Source organism: Mus caroli, chromosome 18 (assembly GCF_900094665.2).
Source record: "Mus caroli chromosome 18, CAROLI_EIJ_v1.1, whole genome shotgun sequence".
In the NCBI taxonomy this organism is placed as follows: domain Eukaryota; kingdom Metazoa; phylum Chordata; class Mammalia; order Rodentia; family Muridae; genus Mus; species Mus caroli.
The window spans coordinates 57,246,904-57,266,943 of record NC_034587.1 but is presented as its reverse complement, the minus strand read 5'-3'; the positions used below and the strand labels follow the sequence as shown (position 1 = coordinate 57,266,943).

Genomic DNA, 20,040 nt, shown 5'->3' with positions numbered 1-20,040 from the left:
GTCCTCTACCATCATCATGAGATATGCTTTTAGATCCGTGTCTAGCTTTTCTGGTGTGTTGGGCTGCCCTGGACTGGGCGAAGTGGGAGTGCTGGGTTCTGATGATGGTGAGTGGTCTTGGTTTCTGTTAGTNAGATTATTACGTTTACCTTGTTTATTTTCTGACAGCATATCACTGTGTATCACTGGCTGGCCTGGGTGCGTTATGTAGATCAAGCTGGTCTCTATTTATTTATTTGCACCTTAATCCTTTAATTTGCCTCTTATCTGTCTGTCTATGTATCTATCTATGTATCTTTATATATATGTATCTAGGTATGTATGAATCTTTTTAAAAACAGATTTATTTGTATTTATATGAGTACACTGTAGCTGTCCTCAGACACACCCGTAGAGGGCATCGGATCTCATTACAGATGGTTGTGAGCCACCATGTGGTTCCTGGGATTTGAACTCAGGACCTCTAGAAGAACAGTCAGTGCCTTAACCGCTGAGCCATATCTCCAGCCCCAGCATGTATGAATGAATGAATGAATGAATGAATGAATCAATGTATGTATGTATGTATGTATGTATGTATGTATGTATCTATCTATCTATCTATCTATCTATCTATCTATCTATCTATCTATCATCTGTTGTAAAAGCCTCAAGGCTGGTTTCCATGGTGGCCACACAAGTTTAGACTCCTACCAACAGTGAGTAAGGACTCTCCCACATGTCCTCATCCTCCCAGCATTGGCTCTCCCTCCCCCTCCCTCTCCCCCTCCACACCTCTCTATCCCTCCCCACAATAGCTGTTCTAACTGGGATAAGAAGGAAGGCATCCCAAAGTAGAGATAGTTTGTCCTTCCCTGATGCGTACTGATATTTACCACTTAAAAATATTTATTGGCTATCATACTTTCCCTTTAAGAACTTTGTCCAGTCCCACAGGCCGTTTCTGACTTACTAAGTGTTTTCTTGATGTTTACTTTTCTTCAGTTCTTTATGTATTCTAGATATTAACCCTTTGTCAAATTCATGCCAGCAAGGGTTTTCCCCCATTCTGTAGGCTGTTATTCTCCTAAGTTTCCACTGCTGAAGCCCCACGAGGTCACGGTGGTCAATTGTTGCCCTCCTTTCCTTATCATTAACATGTTTTGACAGAAATAGTATGCTCGGAATCTCTCAGACATTTAACTTACTACATTGTCTTTGGGAATAGTATTTCATGCAGCTGTTTTTGATGGTTGCCTTGGTATTGTTAGTATTGGACAAAAATTAATGTAGACTAGGAGAAGATGCCTGTCTAGTTATATCCAAAAGTTGAAAAAGTCTCACGGGGGCTAGAGAGATGGCTCAGCCGTTGATCACATACTGATCTTCCAGAGGACCAGAGTTTAATTCCCTGAACCAACATCCAGGATGATTCCACACCTCTGGCACCTGAGGGCACCTGCACTCATAGGCACATACCCATACCCATGCACAGTGCTCCACAGGTACACACACACAATAACTTGTTAGGACAGAAATACTTATTAAATTGTTTGAGCCTAACTACTTAGTACATGGAACTGCAAGATACTTCTTTGGCCTGCTATGCTTTGGGACAAAAAGAAAAACTACCAAGACACTAAGAACATTATGAACCAAGTCTGAGAACAACTGAGTAGTATCCTTATCCATCTGAATTCAGTTATTTATTTATTTTTGACAGGGTCTTGCTAATGTAGCCCAGGCTGGTCTCAAACTCCTGATCTTTTTTGCCTTATCATCTGGTATAGAGATGTTAAGCGTTTTCTTTTTTAAACTGAAAGGGATGTCAAATGGACTTTGGTTTAAGCAGAATCTAGAAATTACTGGCTCGTATGCTTGGCATGTCTAGGGTTGCAGATGGCGTTAGACTTGGCAGGGTTTAGGCGCTCACTATCAAGTGATATCAGGTGATTACTACCAAGGCTGTACCTGTGTTTAACTCTAAGACAGATGTTCTACCTGTGAACAAAGCAGCCTTGCCCTTTCCAGATATACAGCCTTTCAGTGTAGCCACCCTGGCCCTTTCCCAAGAGCTTGGGCATAAAAGTACTGGAGAAGAATTTGGTGGACCAGTCTGGATCACTTGCATACCCCCAAATGTGGCTCTGAAGATTTGCTATGCCACCCCTATGTCAAATCTCCATTCCTGTGCTTAGGTGGATATCCCAATAAACTCACAGGAGTAAATACATAGGCAGATTTTCTTTGGGAAAAGGGGAGTTATCTTACCTGGAGAGCTAGGGAGCTGCCTCATTTGGTAGAGTGCTTGCCACAAACAGAAGGACCGGAGTCCAATCCCTAGTATCTGTGTAAAAGCTGGGTATGGTGGCTCATGCTTGTCATCCCAGAGCCAGGGAACCAGAGGCAGGCAGATCCCTGGAGCTTGCTAGCTGGCCTGCCAAGCTGAGTCTGAAAGCCCTCGGTCCCAGTGAGAGACCCTAACCCAATAACCAAGTTGTAGGCTGGTAGAGTGGAGCCGGTCAGAATGATTACAGATGTGCAGTTGGCCATCTTTACCGCAGTGCCAGGTGTGCCACCTTCCTTGCTTGTGTTTCTCTGTTACCGCGTGGCTGTCAACCATTCCAGAAGCAGGAATGAAGGTGCTGCTTTTTCTGCCCCAGGGATACAGAGCATAGCACACTACGTTCTGTCAAGATGGAGGCTGCGAGGGGCCCATCACAGTATACAAGTCCTGGTGTCACCTGGATTTTACCAAATACCTTGTCTTCCTTAACCTGAGGGACAAGAAGATACCTTGAATAGGGCCCGGTATAGGGGCTTCTTTTCTACTTCTTGCCCAATAAAAAAAATATGGCCATGTATTTAAAAAAAGAACACCCCAAGAGAGGATGCACCTAATCCCACAGAGACTTGATGCACCAGGGTGGGCGAGTATGTGGGGTGCAGGTAACCCTCTCAGGGGAGAGGGGGAGGGGGATGGGGGAGGGGGGATGGGGGATGGGGGAAGGGACTGTGTGAAGTGGGGGTCAGGAAGGGGGCAGCGATCAGGAAGTAAAATGAATAAGTAAATAAATTAATGAGAAAAAAAACCCATCCCAAATTAAGATGGGCAACACCAGAGGAATGACATTCAGGGTTGTCCTATGTCCTCCACACATAGAACATACATGATTATGTACATTTGTACACATATGCTCTCTGCTCCCCCCACCCCCAAAAAAGAATAAGCAAAGAATCATTGTTTTATAGATGAGGGAAGCAGACTGGTAAGAATGAGAGTTCCATCCATCTGGGTTTATTGCCTAGGCCAAATTAGTGACATCTACATGGCTTTGATAGCCATTATAAAATGGGAATAACTGAAGATAAAGGCTAGGAAACAAAACATGAACAGTCATTGGAATCCCTTCTCATTAGGTTGGTGGTTGATGTGAGGGTAGAATGAGCTAATAGACATAAAGTGCCTTGAATAGGGACAGGAGAGGTGGTTCTGTGGTTAAGAGGCCTCATGCTCTTGCAGAGGACACAACACATAGGTCAGGTGGCCCATAACCAATTATAACGCCAGCTGCAGGGGACCTGATAGCCTTTTTTGGTCTCTGCAGACACACGCATATGAGCACAGTCGTGTGTGTGCACTCATGGGAGTATAAACACATAATAAAAATAAAGATTAAAAAAGTGTTTTGCATATGGTCGGTAATAGGATGCCTCAGCACATGAAACCGTCATCACCACTAAAGATCCCAGCAAGTCTGATTCCCAGGAGGGAGGCTGAGAGGGTGCACACAACTGACTTTCCTTTCCTGTCCATTTCAGGTCCAACATGGACGCTATCACCCAGTCCCCTGTGGACGCCGTGCTTCCCAAGCACATCCTGGATATCTGGGCCATAGTCCTCATCATCCTGGCTACCATTGTCATTATGACCTCCTTGTTTCTGTGCCCGGCCACTGCGGTCATCATCTATCGAATGCGGACTCACCCAGTTCTCAACGGGGCTGCCTGAGAGAGACCCTTGAAGGCGGGATGGCGTGTGATAAGGGCAGGGGTCTCACCCCTAACCTGATCTCAGAAAGACAGCGGGGAGACTCAGGACCTGGATTTGTGCTTTAGTTTTGATTCTGCTGTTGGCCCACAGTGTAGATGTCATCAAGGGACCTAACTCTGAGTCCTAGGCTCTCCTTAGCTTTCAGCCGTGGGTCACGACCCCTGCCTTCCTACCTCACAGGGTTGTGGGAACCACGTGACAGCGGAGGTAAAAGCTGTTTGAGAGCAGTGAAGCCACACAGACCTTGTGCAGTGAGAAGCTTTGAAGAACCAAAGACCCCTGAAGGTGCTGCCAGTACAGGAGGCGAGGGCGACTGGGAAAGAGGAACTTTGGCCAGTGCCCCTCATGCCGAGCCAAGCAAAATGGTGCACTCCATCCTCAGCAAATCAGAGTTTTGTTTTTGTTTTTGTTTTCAAGTGACACTCTTTCTATTTTTCTCAGTTTGGGAGAAAGAGCGAGTATGGCAGGCGAGAGAGATGAGTACAAGTTTCAGAAGCGTCTCAGCCAATCCCTGCTCCTGAAGGAGAGCTTTGCCCTTATGCACCAGGCAAGATGGCCAGCTTTCAGCACTGGGCCACACATCTCTGTTAGTGCCGACTCTCAGCCGGGTTGAAAATGCAGGGCGGCTGAGTTTTTCTGCCCCGCATTTCAGCTCCTTTATGTGCCCCACAGTAGAGGATTTCCCCTGTCTGAGCTTTGTGGCATTTAGCTTCAAACTTTTGTTATTCCTGTTTTGCGGCACCGGAGATGGAACTTTGGCCTCCTTCACGCTGGGAAAGGATCCCACCACTGAGCTACAACCCAGCCCTTCTAGCCCCCACAGCTGTCCGAAGTACTTATTATTTTAAGAGATTTCCCAGGGCTTTTGAACCCGACTTAAAACAACGACGGTTATTTTAGATGCTATGATTTATATTTATATAGAGATATTTCTAGACTATTAAAGCTCACCCTTTGATACTGGAGTCAGGGGCATCTTGGGATTTATTGTTATGTAAGAAGATAGCATAGATTTTGGGATGGTATTATGTCAGACGTTGCTTACTCTGATCTTCATTGATGTATGCATCCCGTTTCCAATAAATGCCACACTGAGCGTGTCTGAAGCTTTTCTTTGAAGAACACCTACTGAACTTTGAACTTAGATAAAAAGATTCAACTCAACTGTATTTTGTTTGTTTGTTTGTTTGTTTTCAGTTCTGGTATCCTCCATTCAGGGCTTCGTTTATGCTAGGCAACCACTAGACCACAGAGCTCTGGGTCCTTCCCTCAGACTGCAGTTGGCAGTCTTCTTTAGTTCTTTAGGAGGATTTTATGGTTGGAGTTAGGGTTTGGAAGATATGAAATATGGATAACATGCTGCTGTAGTTGACAGGACCAGACAACACAGTGACATGCTAAGTCTAGAGTCCAGAGGATGCTCAGTAAGAGGCAGAGAAGGAAGAGATGGAAGTGAGGCGATTGAAAGGCTCATGTGATAAGAGGGGAGTATACAGTCACATGGGCTAAGGCCTGTGCAGGCTGTTAGGAAGCCGAAGTGGGGACAACAAAAAAAAAACCTTCCTAAGGATAGCACTGTAGGAAACAGACAAAAGTTAAAGGAGGGGTTTTGGGGAGACTGCCATAAGCAATGCATCTTGCTCCATTTGGGCCAGCTATTGGGTACTATGACACCACTGTCACCAAAGAACCTGACCCAAGGAGGAGAGGTTTCTTTTGGCTCAGAGTTTCAGTTCATCATCAGGGAAAGCACAGGAGAGTTGGTTCCAGACTTTGTAGAGGGACCATGAGGGATGGTCCCTCCCATGGCTTCGATGAGGAAGAGGACACGGCTGGAACCACAAACAGGGTACAGGGCAGTTCTGACACACCAAGACACTATACTTTTTCTGTTCATAAAATCGACTCCCCTTTCCTGATTCAGAGCCACTGACCTGTTCTCTGCCAGTGTATGCTTGCCCGCTGTGGAATGTTGGGTAAGTGACACCGTGAAGTGTGTCAGTGTGCCTCTGAAGCTGGTTTCTCTGAGAGCATATGCTTTCGGATGTATTCTTATTCTGGGTATGCATATGGTTCTGTTCTATTTCAGGTTTGTGCCACATCCTGCTCATCCCTTAACGGATGAGCATTTGAATCGCTTCCTAATTCTTCCTCTTTGTTAAGCAGCCATGGCCGTTACATGTGCAGAGGTTTTAAAATAGTGTGTGGTGTTGTATGTGTGTGGCACATGCATGTGAGTGTGCTTGCCCTTGCTTGAACATTCAGAGGGCAGGAAAGGACTTGGTGTAATTGTCCTCTGTCATTCTCCACCTTATTGGCCGAGACAGCATCTCTCACTGATGTGCTTCCATTGTAGACAGGCTGGCTGGCCATCCATCTGTCACTTTCCTCCACCCCAACACAGGGTGTCTTAGTCAGGGTTTCTATTTCTGCACAAACATCATGGCCAAGAAGCACTTGGGAAGGAAAGGGTTTATTCTGCTTACATGTCCACATTGCTGTTCATCACCAAAGGAAGTCAGGACTGGAACTCAAGCAGGTCAGGAAGCAGGAGCTGATGCAGAGGCCATGGAGGGATGTTCTTTACTGGCTTGCTTCCCCTGGCTTGCTCAGCCTGCTCTCTTATAGAACCAAGACTACCAGCCCAGAGATGGCACCACCCACAAGGGGACCTTCCCTCTTGATCACTAATTGAGAAAATGCCTTACAGCTGGATCTCATGGAGGCATTTCCCCAACTGAAGCTCCTTTTTCTGTGATAACTTCAGCCTGTGACAAGTTGACACACAAAACTAGCCCAGTACACAGGGTTACAGGCACACACACTTGAGATTTGAACTCAGGTCCTCACGCTTGCACAGGATGCTTTTACCCACTGAGCTGTCTCTTTAGGTCTTTGTGTAGAGTTTTATATGAATATAACATTTCATTTTTATTTTTTACATATTTATTTGTGTATGTATGCATGCATGAATGCATGTGTGTATGCATGCATGCATGTATGTATGTATGTGTACGGACATTATATGTGGGGCAATGGGCTATGCACAGATAGCCTGGTCTCCAGTCGAGCTTAGGTCTTGAACTCTGGTGGGACCCAGTGGGTGGTGATTTCCACCTACATGGGATGGAAGGCATTAAATCATGTCTCCTGGATCCCTGGCTCCTGTCGAAGTTACCGCCCCCACAACCCCCACAGGAGAGGCATGTGGCTATCAGCCACATATGAACAGTACCAAGCCTTCCCGCATGCAAATAAGGTTTTCCCCAAACTCTCAATCCAAGCCAATGAGAGGTACCTGCTGTCGAACCCTGAATCACCCCCAGAACCGTATATAAGTCCATCCAGGGAATTGAAGGTGTGAGAGAACTACTCCTTCACCTGAATCTTTTGTTCCAAGAGCTGTATGTAACATTTGGGAAGAGATTGGCTCTCCCGAAGAGCAACCCGAGGTCCTGCCACACTCCTCAGTGGATTGTCGGCTTCTTGTTGGCCCAGTCCGACCCGACTCAGTTCACAGTGGCTTGAAGTTAGGAGTTACTGAGTGACCTGGAAGGCATGGCAGAGACTTTGTCTCCCTGCCTGCACTCGATTCCCTTCTCTGGAACCCTCACACCAGGCCTGGACAGAGATCTCTATGGAAAACCTCTGGTACCCAGGCCCACATCTGGCTCCCGATGTGTGGCTCGAACAGACATGACTGCACCCAACAGATACTGCGAGAAGGTGAGCCCCCACACCTCTAGAAACAATCTGTCTTTTCCTACTGTGCTTTCAGTCAGCACCATCGCGTGGATTTAGACAAACTAAAGGGGCAATTGAAGCCTCCTGGCCAGAGCTACTCTCTGGTGTTGGCTCAAGGTCCCTCTGGTCTCTGTCTAAATCTCGACAGTCCGCAACGGGTGTTGGCAAAGACTCTATCTAACTTCTTAAAACAAAACGAGCCGGGCAGTAGTGCCTTTAATCCCAGCACTTGGGAGGCAGAGGCAGGTGAATTTCTGAGTTCGAGGCTATCCTGGTTTACAAAGTGAGTTCCAGGACAGCTAGGGCTATACAGAGAAACCCTGTCTTGAAAAACCAGAACCAAACCAAACCAAACAACCCCCCCCCCCAAACAAAAAGAAAACCTGGTAATGCAGCAGCCACTTAAAAGCTACAGGGCCGCTGCCAGTTCTTAAATTTGCGGGAAGGCTTAGCGTTTTGGACCTCTGTAGAATCCCTGGAAGCCAAATAGGCCAAGGGAACGTTCCCATTAGACAAGCGCTTCTCCTCTTTTCTATCATGGGCAACTCACCATCACATAAAACATCACCCCAGGAGATAGCTATATCAGGCTATGCCAGTGCCTGGAAAATACAGAAGTGGATGCTCTCAGTCATCTATTGGATGGAACACAGGGCCCCTAAAGAAGGAGCTAGAGAAAATACTCAAGGAGCTAAAGGGGTCGGTAACCCTATAGGAGGATCAATGATATGAACTAACCAGTACCCACCAGAACTGTGTGTCTAGTTGCATATGTATCAGAGGATGGCCTAGTTGGCCATCAATGGAAGGAGAGGCCCTTGGTCTTGCGAAGATTATATGCCCCAGTACAGGTGAATGCCAGGGCCAGGAAGCAGGAGTGGGTGGGTTGGGGAGCAGGGCAGGGAGGAGGGTATAGGGGACTTTTGGGATAGCATTTGAAATGTAAATGAAGAAAATATCTAATAAAAAATTAGAAAAAAATCACCCCAGGCTAGGGAAATACGTGCCTTACTAAAACACCGAGAAATAAAGATAGCCAAAAAATAAGCCTCCTTGTTTTGGGAGGAAGTCCTTCAGATAGCACCATGCATGGCTAATGATAATATTTATAGCCCGGACTCATGGATCAGAGTAGCTTCTCTCATCAAAAACAAAGATACCCGAGAAGGAAAAACACCCTCTCATGATTTTTTTTTTTTTGCCAATCTTAGGTAAAATTAGGCAATGCATAGGGCCATCTAAAATAGGACAGACTGATAGCAACACAGCTCCTGAGCCCCCTCAGTCAGATGAACCCAAAGATCAAGGTCCCAAAAACCACTCCATTTCAGATCTCATAGCCCTTACCCAGTTAATAAGAGAAATAAAATCCATCTACCCACCCCTGCCTCCTTATGCCTCTGAAGAAACATTAAATAAACCATCTGATCCTCTGTCCCCTACCTCTCCCACTCAAAGGCAAGGCTCCATTAAAAAAATAAAGGAGCTACCACCTTCATCTCCCCCCATCCAACTAGAGAGCGGTATCTCCCTTCCCCTTTCTCCAAGCTGTAAAAGCTAAATACCGTCAAAACTCATAGATGAAGTCCCGCCTAACTCCATAGTCCCTTACCTCCAACCATCTATCACCCAACAACTTTGTAATATTCGAGACTCTCTTGCAAAAACTAACCCTGCCTCCCATGCTACTCAGGAGTCCAATACAAAACTAAAAACTCAAACCACTCAGGCATTCCTGGTTAATATCAACCCCGGCCAAAATAAACCCCTTCATTGGTACCCACTCTAAGTCTCAGACTTAAATGAACTCAGGCAGGCAGTAAAGGAAGATGGCATCCACACACCCTGGACAAAATCTCTCCTACAGAGCCATATTGCCAACTTAAGTAGCCCCCTCCCCCTCCAAGATTGGAGAGATATTTATTGTTCTGCCCTCCCGGACCAATGGTTTTGGAATGGAAAGCTTTATTTCGAGATGAATGCCGTCAACAAGCCAGGCAAAACCAGAGCAAAGGCAACACCCCAGGGGGCTTTAATGAACTCTTTGGCCAGGCAGACTTTTCCACTGGAGCACAGCAGGCAACTCAGCCGGCAGGGTACTATGAGCAGGTCTGCCTCTGTGCAACCCAAGCTTGGGACAGGCTCACTCCACCCTCAGGGTCACAAGACCCTGATTCCTCCCTGCTCTCTCTCCATCAAAAGCACAGAGAACCCCTATCTGATTTTATTCTCAGAACCAAAATGGGCCTCGAAAGAAAAATTCCCAACCCCCACAGCCAGAGACCTCCTTCTTAAAACCATTGTATGGGAAGGTATGACCTCTGAATTCAGACTTGCTTGCTAGGGTCTCCGGGAGGAGCATCATGACAGGTGGATCGTGGCAACCAGAGATATAGGAACTGTATCAGATCAGGTTACATCTGCTGCTCAGGCATTTGTAGCAGCAGTAAAAACAGAAGGAATATGCTTCAAATGTGGAGAGGCAGGACATTGGAGGGATAAATGCCCACAAAACTCTCTCCCCATAGCAGATTCTAATTGCAGTAAGAAAATCTGCCCCCCACTGCAGAAAAGGTTACCATTGAAGGAAATATTGTACCACTGTATATGATAAGGATGGTAAGCCACTGGAGCCTTTAAACTTCAGATGGGGCAGCCCTCAGCCCCAACAGTAAGAGGGACAACTACTCCCATAGAAGTCTTATGGGTATTCAGCATCGCAGAAGGCTCCCATCCAAAATTAACCATTAAGATAGACAATGAACGATTCAAGTGCCTTATTGTTACTGGAGCAGAGAGGACAATTTTAAGACAGCAAGAGATCCCACGTGATTGGCAACTGATCCAAGGGCCCCAGTTCATAGGCATAGGGGGTACCTCTCACAAATTCATCACTAAACAGGCTTACAAATGGGAAGACCTGGATGGGGCTACCAGCTTTATACGTCCCCTGGTGGCTCAAGTAGCCACCAATCTTCTAGGGAGAGATATTTTACAAGCCTTAGAGGTGTAAGACTTACCAACCCAACCAGAAAGAGACCACATTACATTAGAAGATAATACTGAAGGAGACCCTAAGACCTCTCCTCCAAATCACCCCCAATTCTAGGGGCCACTGTCAGATTTAGTATTCCCTGCCTTGATTGGCTTTCTAATGAAGCCATCTGGGTCCCACAGTGGCCTCTATCAAGGGAGAAGCTCAGAGCCCTCACACAGCTGGTAGAAGAACAGCTGTTGCTGCAACACCTCCGCCCCTCTCATAGTCCATGGAACACCCCTGTGTTTGCTATAAAAAAGAGCTCAGAGGGACAGAGATTATTACAAGATCTGAGGGCAATTAACAAAACCATGAGAGTCTGGGGCTCCCCACAAAGAGGGCTACGCCATATCTCAGCCATCCCTACTAATGTTCCCCTATTAGCAATAGACATAAAAGACTGCTTTTTTCCATCCCCTTCCACCCCTGAGACTGCAAATGCTTTGCATTCTCAATAACCCCCATTAACAACTCTGGTCCAGCCTCATGATATGAATGGACTGTTCTCCCGCAGGGAATGGCTAACAGTCTAACCATTTGTCAGGAGGCTGTAGCCACTGCATTGAAACCCTATTTAGACAAAGGACTCAATATCTATCATTACATGGACGATATTTTAGTTTGGGGAGACTCTTCCACCTCCTCCTCCTAACTTAAGGACCAGCTAATACCCTCCCTATCTGTCCTACAATTCAAAATAGTCCCTCACAAATCCAACTAATTCTGCCCATTGCATTTTTAGGAACAGAGATTTTCCTTACCTCAATATGTCCCCTCAAACCCACCCTTGCCTTCCCTTAAAATTTAACTCTTGCCTCCCTCCAGAGCTTTCTGGGCAACCTCAATTTGCTTCAGCCATGGCTCTCCCTTCCTACAAGCACCTTTCAACCCCTCTTTAACCTCCTGAAAGGAGACAAAGGTCTCTCCTCCCTGAGAACACTGTCCCCAGAGGCAGTCCAAACTCTAAATTCTGTCAATGCAGCCCTAAAAGATATGGCTCTTGCTAGGTATGACGAAACAAAACCTATACAGCTCCTCATCTTTAACTCTTCACTTACACTTGTGGGAGTCCTTTACCAACCTCAGGGGGTGCTGGAGTGGCTCCACACCCAGATGGGTGGTGCACCCCAAATTTTAAATGAAGTAGATGAGCTCACTAGCATGATTAAAAATGGCAGGGATAGAGCCCTGCAAACCCTAGGGAAAAAACCTGACATTCTTGTCATCCCCCTTCTCCCTCTCTGATATTCAGTGGCTAATCAAAAATCACTCCCGCTTTGCTATCAGCTTAATAGGATTCCCAGGACAAATTGACAACCATCCTGACGAGAAATGGGCCTCTGCCCTCCCTCTGCTGTGATGGCTGCCCCCCAAACTATTCTCAAAAGGGCCCATAGCAGGAGCATCTCTCAATATTTACTGATGGGGGAAAAAGGGGGCTGCAGCAGTAATATACTACTTCCCTGAGAATGAACCCCCTATCCTCCGATTCAAAGAGGTACCCAGTAACTCCCCCCAATATAAAGAATTATATGTCATCTATTTAGCTCTAAAAGAAGTCAAGGGCCCCCTTAACCTCTTTTCAGACAGTGTATATGCTGTTAGTTTGCTCCTCTGGTTGTCAAGATCAAACTAGATGATAAACCACTTTCCCCTCTACTCATACAGGACTCCACCCTCCTACAGGAAAAAGACTCCCCATCAACATCCAGCATGTCCAATCTCATAGTCCCCTGCCAGGTCCTATATCTGAGGGAAATGCACTTGCTGACCAAACTGCCTCGACAGGGACATTTATGACCTCCACGAACAAGCAGATCAATTCCATTCACGCACGCGCGCACACACACACACACACACACACACACACACACACACACACACAAATCTAAAGGGGCTTCATGCCTGCTTCCCCCACATCCCTCTTGCTCAGCTCCAGTGGATAATAAAGATATGCTCCTCTTGTGCATCCCTCATTACCACTGAGCTTTACAAATGATGGGCACCAACTCCCTAGGCCTTAAGTCCAATGCCTTATGGCAAATTGATGTCACCCATATTCCCCAATTCGGTAGACAGATATATGTTTTTGTCACCATAGATACATACTTGCATTTAATATGGACTACAGCCCAAACCTGTGAAAACTCAAAAGATTGATTCAGCATATGCTCTCCACCTTTGCCATGGGCATTCCTCAACAGATAAAAACTGATAATGACCCAGCCTTCACTAGCTCTCAATTCAAAACCTTCTGCACACACTGGAAAATTGCCCATCATACAACCCCCTTGGCCAAGGAATAATAGAAAGAACTCATCAAACCCTAAAAGCCCAACTCCTGAAACAAAAGGCAACCACCTACCCCCCTAATGTACAATTAATGATGGATCTGACAACCCTAAACATATTTAACATCTACAAAACCTCCAAACATCCTCCCATCTCCATTGGCACACACCAAAATTACCCTCTACCTGCCCCCCCCCCCCCATTCTAGTATGATGGAGAGATCCTTTGGACGGAATTTGGAAGGGACCAGACCCCTTCCTTGCAACCGGGAGGGGTTTTGCTTGTGTCTTTCCACAGGACCAGCCTAAGCCTATCTGGGTTTCTGCCAGAAATGTCCGACACCATCTCACTGACCAAGAAGATGGTCCACCTCTCACTGGCAGATCAAAGGCAGAAGAAGGGGGTGGGGAGGAGGCAGAGGAAACACCACACCCAGAAGGATAACAAGATCTGGAAGGACATCCATGACCTGGTGACTGTTGACCAGGCTATGTGCCCTCCACAAGCTCCCCTCTCCTCTATTATCTTGGCTGTTTTTTGTCACTCTTTATGCTAACTCTACTGCTGCCCAGCCTCTCCTAAGCCTTCCCAACACCTACCATTGGAGATTCTATGCTAAGAAGCCTACAATGGACACAACAAAGTTATAGGGACCCAGGACTGTCCACTAGAAGGATATTGTACTGGCTAGTTTTGTGTCAACTTGACACAGCTGGAGTTATCACAGAGAAAGGAGCTTCANTTGAGGAAATGCCTCCATGAGATCCAACTGTAAGGCATTTTCTCAATTAGTGATCAAGGGGGAAAGGCCCCTTGTGGGTGGGACCATCCCTGGGCTGGTAGTCTTGGGTTCTATAAGAGAGCAGGCTGAGCAAGCCAGGGAAGGCAAGCCAGTAAAGAACATCCCTCCATTTCCTCTGCATCAGCTCCTGCTTTCTGACCTGCTTGAGTTCCAGTCCTGACTTCCTTTGGTGATGAACAGCAGTATGGAAGTGTAAGCCAAATAAACCCTTTCCTCTCCAACTTGCTTCTTGGTCATGATGTTTGTGCAGGAATAGAAACCCTGACTAAGACAAATATCGAACCAGGATTGAGATCCCTCTATACCCAGATTCCATCTCCACTCCGCCCAGCCCTTTTCTCTGCTTTCCTTACTGAAACACAGGTGAATGTCTCCAGCAGGTCTCCACATATGGAGGTTGCAGATACTGGAGCTGCAGAATGGAATCCACCAGTCATGGCTGCACAATGTTCACCAACCTTAAAACTCATTTTTAGCTTTCCATCAGTGATCCATGAGATGAATGTTGGTGGACCAGAGTCATGGATGATGCCAAATGGCTATGCCAAATATTCAGTAGGTGACCTATACATCTCCCGTGAGCTTGTTCCTGCCTCCAAATCAGCCTTTACCTATGCTAATATTATCCAACAGGAAAATCAGTCTCAGAAGGAGCTGCTAGCTACCCTCTCCTGGCTACAGTACATCCAATACGCAGCTGACCTACTTACTTCCCTTAACAACCCACCCCAACTCCTCCCAATGCTTTTTCTGTGCTTCTCTCTCCTGACCATTATTAGTAGCTGTTCCCATTAACATTTCCCTTCATGACCTCCATGGAACCCTACCCACGAGGAAAGCATAGGACATTCCTCTTTTTGACATACCCCCCTTTGCCTTGTAAATCCCATCTTACATGTGCCTGTGATATCACCATCACCAAATCCATATGTGTTAACCCTCCTGCCTTACTCTGGTGCAAAAGCATTACAGGTGCCTGTATTAACCCCCCTTTTCAAGGCTCCTGCACCCCCGTGATAATTGTCCCCCAGGTTTATCTCCACGAACTTGAAGAACTCACCTTGCAGATGGGAGAAAGCCAAAAGAAGAGAGAGAGAGAGAGAGAGAGAGAGAGAGAGAGAGAGAGAGAGAGAGAGAGAGAGAGATCGTCATCCCTCTGCTCATTGGACTAGGCCTTGCTGTCTCACTCGGTGCAACAGGAACTGCTGGAGCAGCCCTTGTCCAAACACAGCATCTGGCCAGTGACTTCCAAGACAAGCTTGACCAGGCAATGGCTTCCACTACAGACAGCCTTGAATCACTTCAACGTCAGAATCTCTTCAACGCCTCCTTAGCAGGAGCTGTGCTCCAAAGCTGGAGAGCCCTGGACTTACTGACTGCTGAACAGGGAGGGACTTGTATTTTGCTGGGGGAGAAATGTTGCTTTTATGTCAACGAATCTGGGCTGGTAGAACAAGATGTACAAATGCTCAAAGAACTCAGGGGGAACCTCTGGGCATGCTATACTCCCAACACCCCTACCCCTTGGTACTCTAACCCCTTGGTAGCATGGGTTCTTCCTCTCCTTGGCCCCATACTAGCCATTGGAGCCTTACTTCTCTTGGCACCCTGTCTCATTCAGTTTCTAAAGCAGCAGATGAGTAGCAGTGCAAAAATCACTACCAATCAGGTCTTGGTTCAGTATCCAACTGTTCCTGACATAGGAGACAGTTATTCTCGTGACACCTCTCCTTTATAAAAGGAAAAGGGGATCTGTGGGGCAACGGGCTACACACAGACAGCCCCGTCTCCAGTTGAGCTTAGGTCTTGAACCCCGGTGGGACCCGGTGGGTGATAATTTCCACCTACATGGGATGGAAGGCGTTCGATCATGTCTCCTGGACCCCTGGCTCCTGTCGAAGTTACAGCCTCACAGCCCCCAAAGGAGAGGCATGTGGCTATCAGTCACGTAGGAACAGCACCAAGCCTTCCCACATGCAAATAAGGTTTTCCTCAAACTCTCAGTCCAAGCCAATGAGAGGTACCTGCTGTCGAACCCTGACCCCCCACTCCCCCCAGAACTGTATATAAATCCATCTAGGGAATTAAAGGTGAGCAAGAACTACTCCTTCATCTGAGTCTTTTGTTCCAAGAGCTGTATGTAACACTTGGCAAGAGATCTTCTCTCCCGAAGAGCCATCTGAGATCCCGCCCCACTCCTCACTGCATAGTCAGTCGGCTTCTCATTGGTCCAGTCCAACCCGACTCAGTTCAGGGTGGCTCGGAGTTAGGAGTTACTGAGTGACCTGGAAGGCATGGCAGAGACTTTGTCTCCCTACCTGCACTCGCTTCTCTTCGCTGAAACCCTCACACCAGGCCTGGACAGAGATCTCCGTGGAAAACCTCTGATACCCAGGCTCACAATTATACACATAGGCAAAGGTGAGAGGACAACCTGCTGGAACGAGTTCTCTCCTTACCTTGTAGCTCCCAGAGATAACAACTCAGATCGTCAAGTTTGGCAGCAAGTGCCTTTGCTGTCTGAGCCACCTCACTAGCCCCAAGGAATGCTGCTTAATGTGGAATATTTATTTACCCGAGCTTGAGCAGCTAATTCCTGAGAGGAGCATTCCCATTGCATGAGGCAAAGTTACACTTGCTAAGTGTCTTAAATCACATTTAGACCCCTTCCCCATTCTAGTAGATGTGAATTTTTAGTTTGAATTCCCCTGATGTTGACTGTCTTGTCAAGTGCCCATCTAACCCTGGTGTTTCTTGTTGGTACTATATCTATTGGAGATTTAGCCCCCTTTATAAAATTGAGTTGCTTGCTTTCTTATTATTGAGTTTTAGGAAATCTTTATATGTTCTTCATAAGGTCGGATTCTTTTTTTTTTTTTTTAAGATTTATTTATTTATTATATGTAAGTACACCGTAGCTGTCTTCAGACACTCCAGAAGAGGGTGTCAGATACGGGTGGTTGTGAGCCACCATGTGGTTGCTGGGATTTGAGTTCAGGACCTTCAGAAGAACAGTCAGTGCTCTTAACCGCTGAGCCATCTCTCCAGCCCAAGGTCTGATTCTTAACTTGCAAATATTTTCTCTAAGTCAGGAGCATCTCTTTCATTTTATCAACTTTTTTTTTTAAAGCAAATTTTGTAAGGTCTGTTAATTCTCTTTTTCTCTGTGAGATGCTTTGATTACCCTTGTTATTTCTTTGTGTGAATGGCAGTTTTGAAGGGTGTTCTGGACGTTTTGATTACAATGCACCTATGGAGGACATTAATTTCTTTTTGACCTGGTGGGTTAGCCATGGTTCCAATTTCCCATGCCCTGGCTGTGCTAGTCGAAGGGAGTTCCAACTTGCTCCATCTAGTGGACAGCATATACCAGTGCGGCTAGCTGCCTTTACATATGTTTACATCCCGTTTATGGAAAAAGTCGGTTCATCTTAACTTGTGGCTGAGCCCTGCTGTCCCTAGACAACTTCCTGGAAATGCTTCCTTCAGCTTCCTTTTCACAGATGACTCCCAGACACCTTCTTTTGCCCGATTTCCCTTTTCTTAAAGATTAAGCATCCTAACGTAGTTACCAGGCAATGGGGACACAGAGGGACACAGAGGGACACAGAGGGATACAGAGGGATACAGGGAGGGAAAACCTGGGATACCGGATACTTCCAATCTTAGTATCACAGTTCTCCAGTCAGAGATAGACACTGCTTGCTCCCATGGCTTCCGTCCCATGGGCTGGGGTGGAGAAAGAATTAAAAACTACTTGCTCTGTCTAACCCGGAGGCACTTCCTGTCCTGGTTTTTGGAGCAAAATAAAGGGTTTCTGTTAGAACATTGCCAGCAAACCTCAGGCATTCAGGCCATCTTTGATAGAGTTCAGAGTGATAACAGATTGGAGAAAAAAAAGAAACATGCATAATACCCAGACTGGAGGGAAAACAAAGGAAACTTATTAAACAGCGGTACTGTGCTGTCTCCCTCCTCTAATTCACTGTTATTCTCCCTTTTAAACATTAGAAATTTACTCTTTGGTAATTTAACACAGGAATATGATGTATTTAAATAATATCTACCCTCTCCAACTCCTGCTTCCTCCTATCCCTTCCAAATTTATGTCTTCTTCTCTTTTGCTTTTAAGTTTTATTTTTATTAATATTAAGATTGTGTGTGTGCCTGTACCCCCATATGTGTGTGTGGGCATTTGGGTGCAGGTGCTTGGGAAGGACAGAGACTTTGGAAACCCCTGAAACTTAGGTAAGTTGTGAACTGCTCAATGTGGGTGCTGGAACCTGAACTCAGGGCCTCTGGAAGAGAAGTGTGTGCTCTTAAATGTTGAGCCATCTCTCTTGATCTTTAAAAGAAGATTTATTTATTTTTTTTTTATTATTTTACAGTTGTCTTTGTCTCTGTGTGGGTATGGACATGTAAGTACAGGTCTTTCCTTTCCTTTTCCTTTTCCTTTTCCTTTTCCTTTTCCTTTTCCTTTTTCTTTTCCTTTTCTCTCTCCCTCCCTCCTTCCCTCCCTCCCTCCTTCTCTCCTTCCTTCCTTCCTTCCTTCCTTCCTTCCTTCCTTCCTTCCTTCCTTCCTTCCTTCCTTCCTTCCTTCCTTCCTTCCTTCCTTCCTTTTGAGATCATAATTTAATTACTACACTACTCTTTCCTTTCCTCCCTCCAAGCCCTTCTGCACACCTCTCTCCACTCTTCTTCAAATTTAAGATCTCTTCTTTCACTAAGTGCTATTGCACACACACACACACACACACACACACACACACACGCATGCACATTCCTAAACATAACCTGTTTAGTCTGTTTAATGTTACTTGCATGTATGTTTTCAGGGCTGACCGTTTGGTACGGGACACACAGTAGTTCTTAACTTTCCTCATTTGCCTATAACTCTTTGGGTTGAGTCCTCACAGGCTCTTTCCTGTCCAGTTTGGCATGTTCATTGGTCATCCTTTCTTAGCTCATATCTGGGCTGTCATGTTGGGGAGACAAATAGCCCACTAGGACATACTAGTGCTGCCCATGTGACCATGGGTGAAGATACCATTCATTGGAACATGGGCAACCACATGGCCCCTCCCAGTGAAGAAAACTGACCCTTCCTCCCTCAGCATTCAACAACCACCCGTGGTTCCTCACCTATGGGTGTGGCTACAGGAGCCCTTTCCCTCTTTGTGCTGTATTTGTGGGGCTTTTCCCAGCAACCACAGCTTCCCTGAGCTCTGGCTCTCACAGTTTTCCTGTCTCTGCTTTGTAGTGCTCCCTGAGCCTTGTGGGTGGAGGAGGTATGGTATAGGTGTCCTGTTTAAGGCTGGGCACTCCATTGTTACGGTCTTTCAGAGGCCTCAGTCAACTGCTCTGTGCATCTGTCAGGGCTTTTGCATCCGTCAGGGCTTTTGCTTATGCTCAGTGGGTGAGACAGTGTAAGTACTCATATCTCATACTACTTTTTTAGAACACTGATGATTTAATGTTTAAAGTTTTATGGAACATTTAAAAAGTTCAAATTTGCAGAATCTAGTATGTCTTGGGTGATAATGGTGAATCATTATCTGTAGATATGGATCTGTAAGTGACCCTCAGTCTGTGGATATCTTTGTTACTGGGAAGTATTTCTTGGATACTGGAAGATAGCCACTTTACATCTTTTTACTGGTGAATTCAGGCCATTTCCATTTAAGATAACTGTTGAGAGAGATTTGCTGAATTCTGTAATTTTGGTCATTTTTTTCTGGTTGGTTAGATGATCCATCTGACCTCACCCTACTGTTTGCTGGTACACTGTGTTGCACACACAGAGTCCTCCCCATCTCCCCCATTCATCTCCTCTCCAACAGGAACACATCTTCTCCCAAACAGTTATGCCAGCTGGGGATCACCTATGCCCTCCCTTTTTACCTAAAGGCTATTGGCTACCAGCCTGAGGGGAGAAAGGGGGTAGAGGCAGAGAAGTGGGGTTCAGACGGCCATGATTATGGACAGAATGACCTTTGGAGACTGTTGCAGTGAGACAAGTCTATTTTCTTGTTTCAGGGATAGGTTACATAAGGGATTTCCCCCTTTCTTTTCTTTCTCCATTTTCACCTCTCCCTCTCCTCCCTCTCCCTCTCCCTCTCCCTCTCCCTCTCC

At 46.2% G+C, this 20,040-nt stretch overlaps 1 protein-coding gene across 4 annotated transcripts in view; it reads left to right on the top strand.

Annotated features, from left to right (window-relative positions):
• The window catches only part of Smim3 (small integral membrane protein 3), a 51,036-nt gene extending 45,839 nt beyond the window's left edge, over positions 1–5,197 (top strand). For 3 of the 4 annotated variants that reach the window (XM_021150812.2, XM_029471887.1, XM_029471888.1), the window contains one exon: positions 3,802–5,155. In XM_021150812.2, the coding sequence (XP_021006471.1) occupies positions 3,802–3,991 (190 nt within the window). In that variant the 3' untranslated portion in view covers positions 3,992–5,155. Of the gene's footprint in view, positions 1–3,801 lie in introns of all 4 variants that reach the window. The other variant, XM_021150813.1, reaches the window with a different exon arrangement.
• Positions 5,198–20,040: the final 14,843 nt, after the last annotated feature.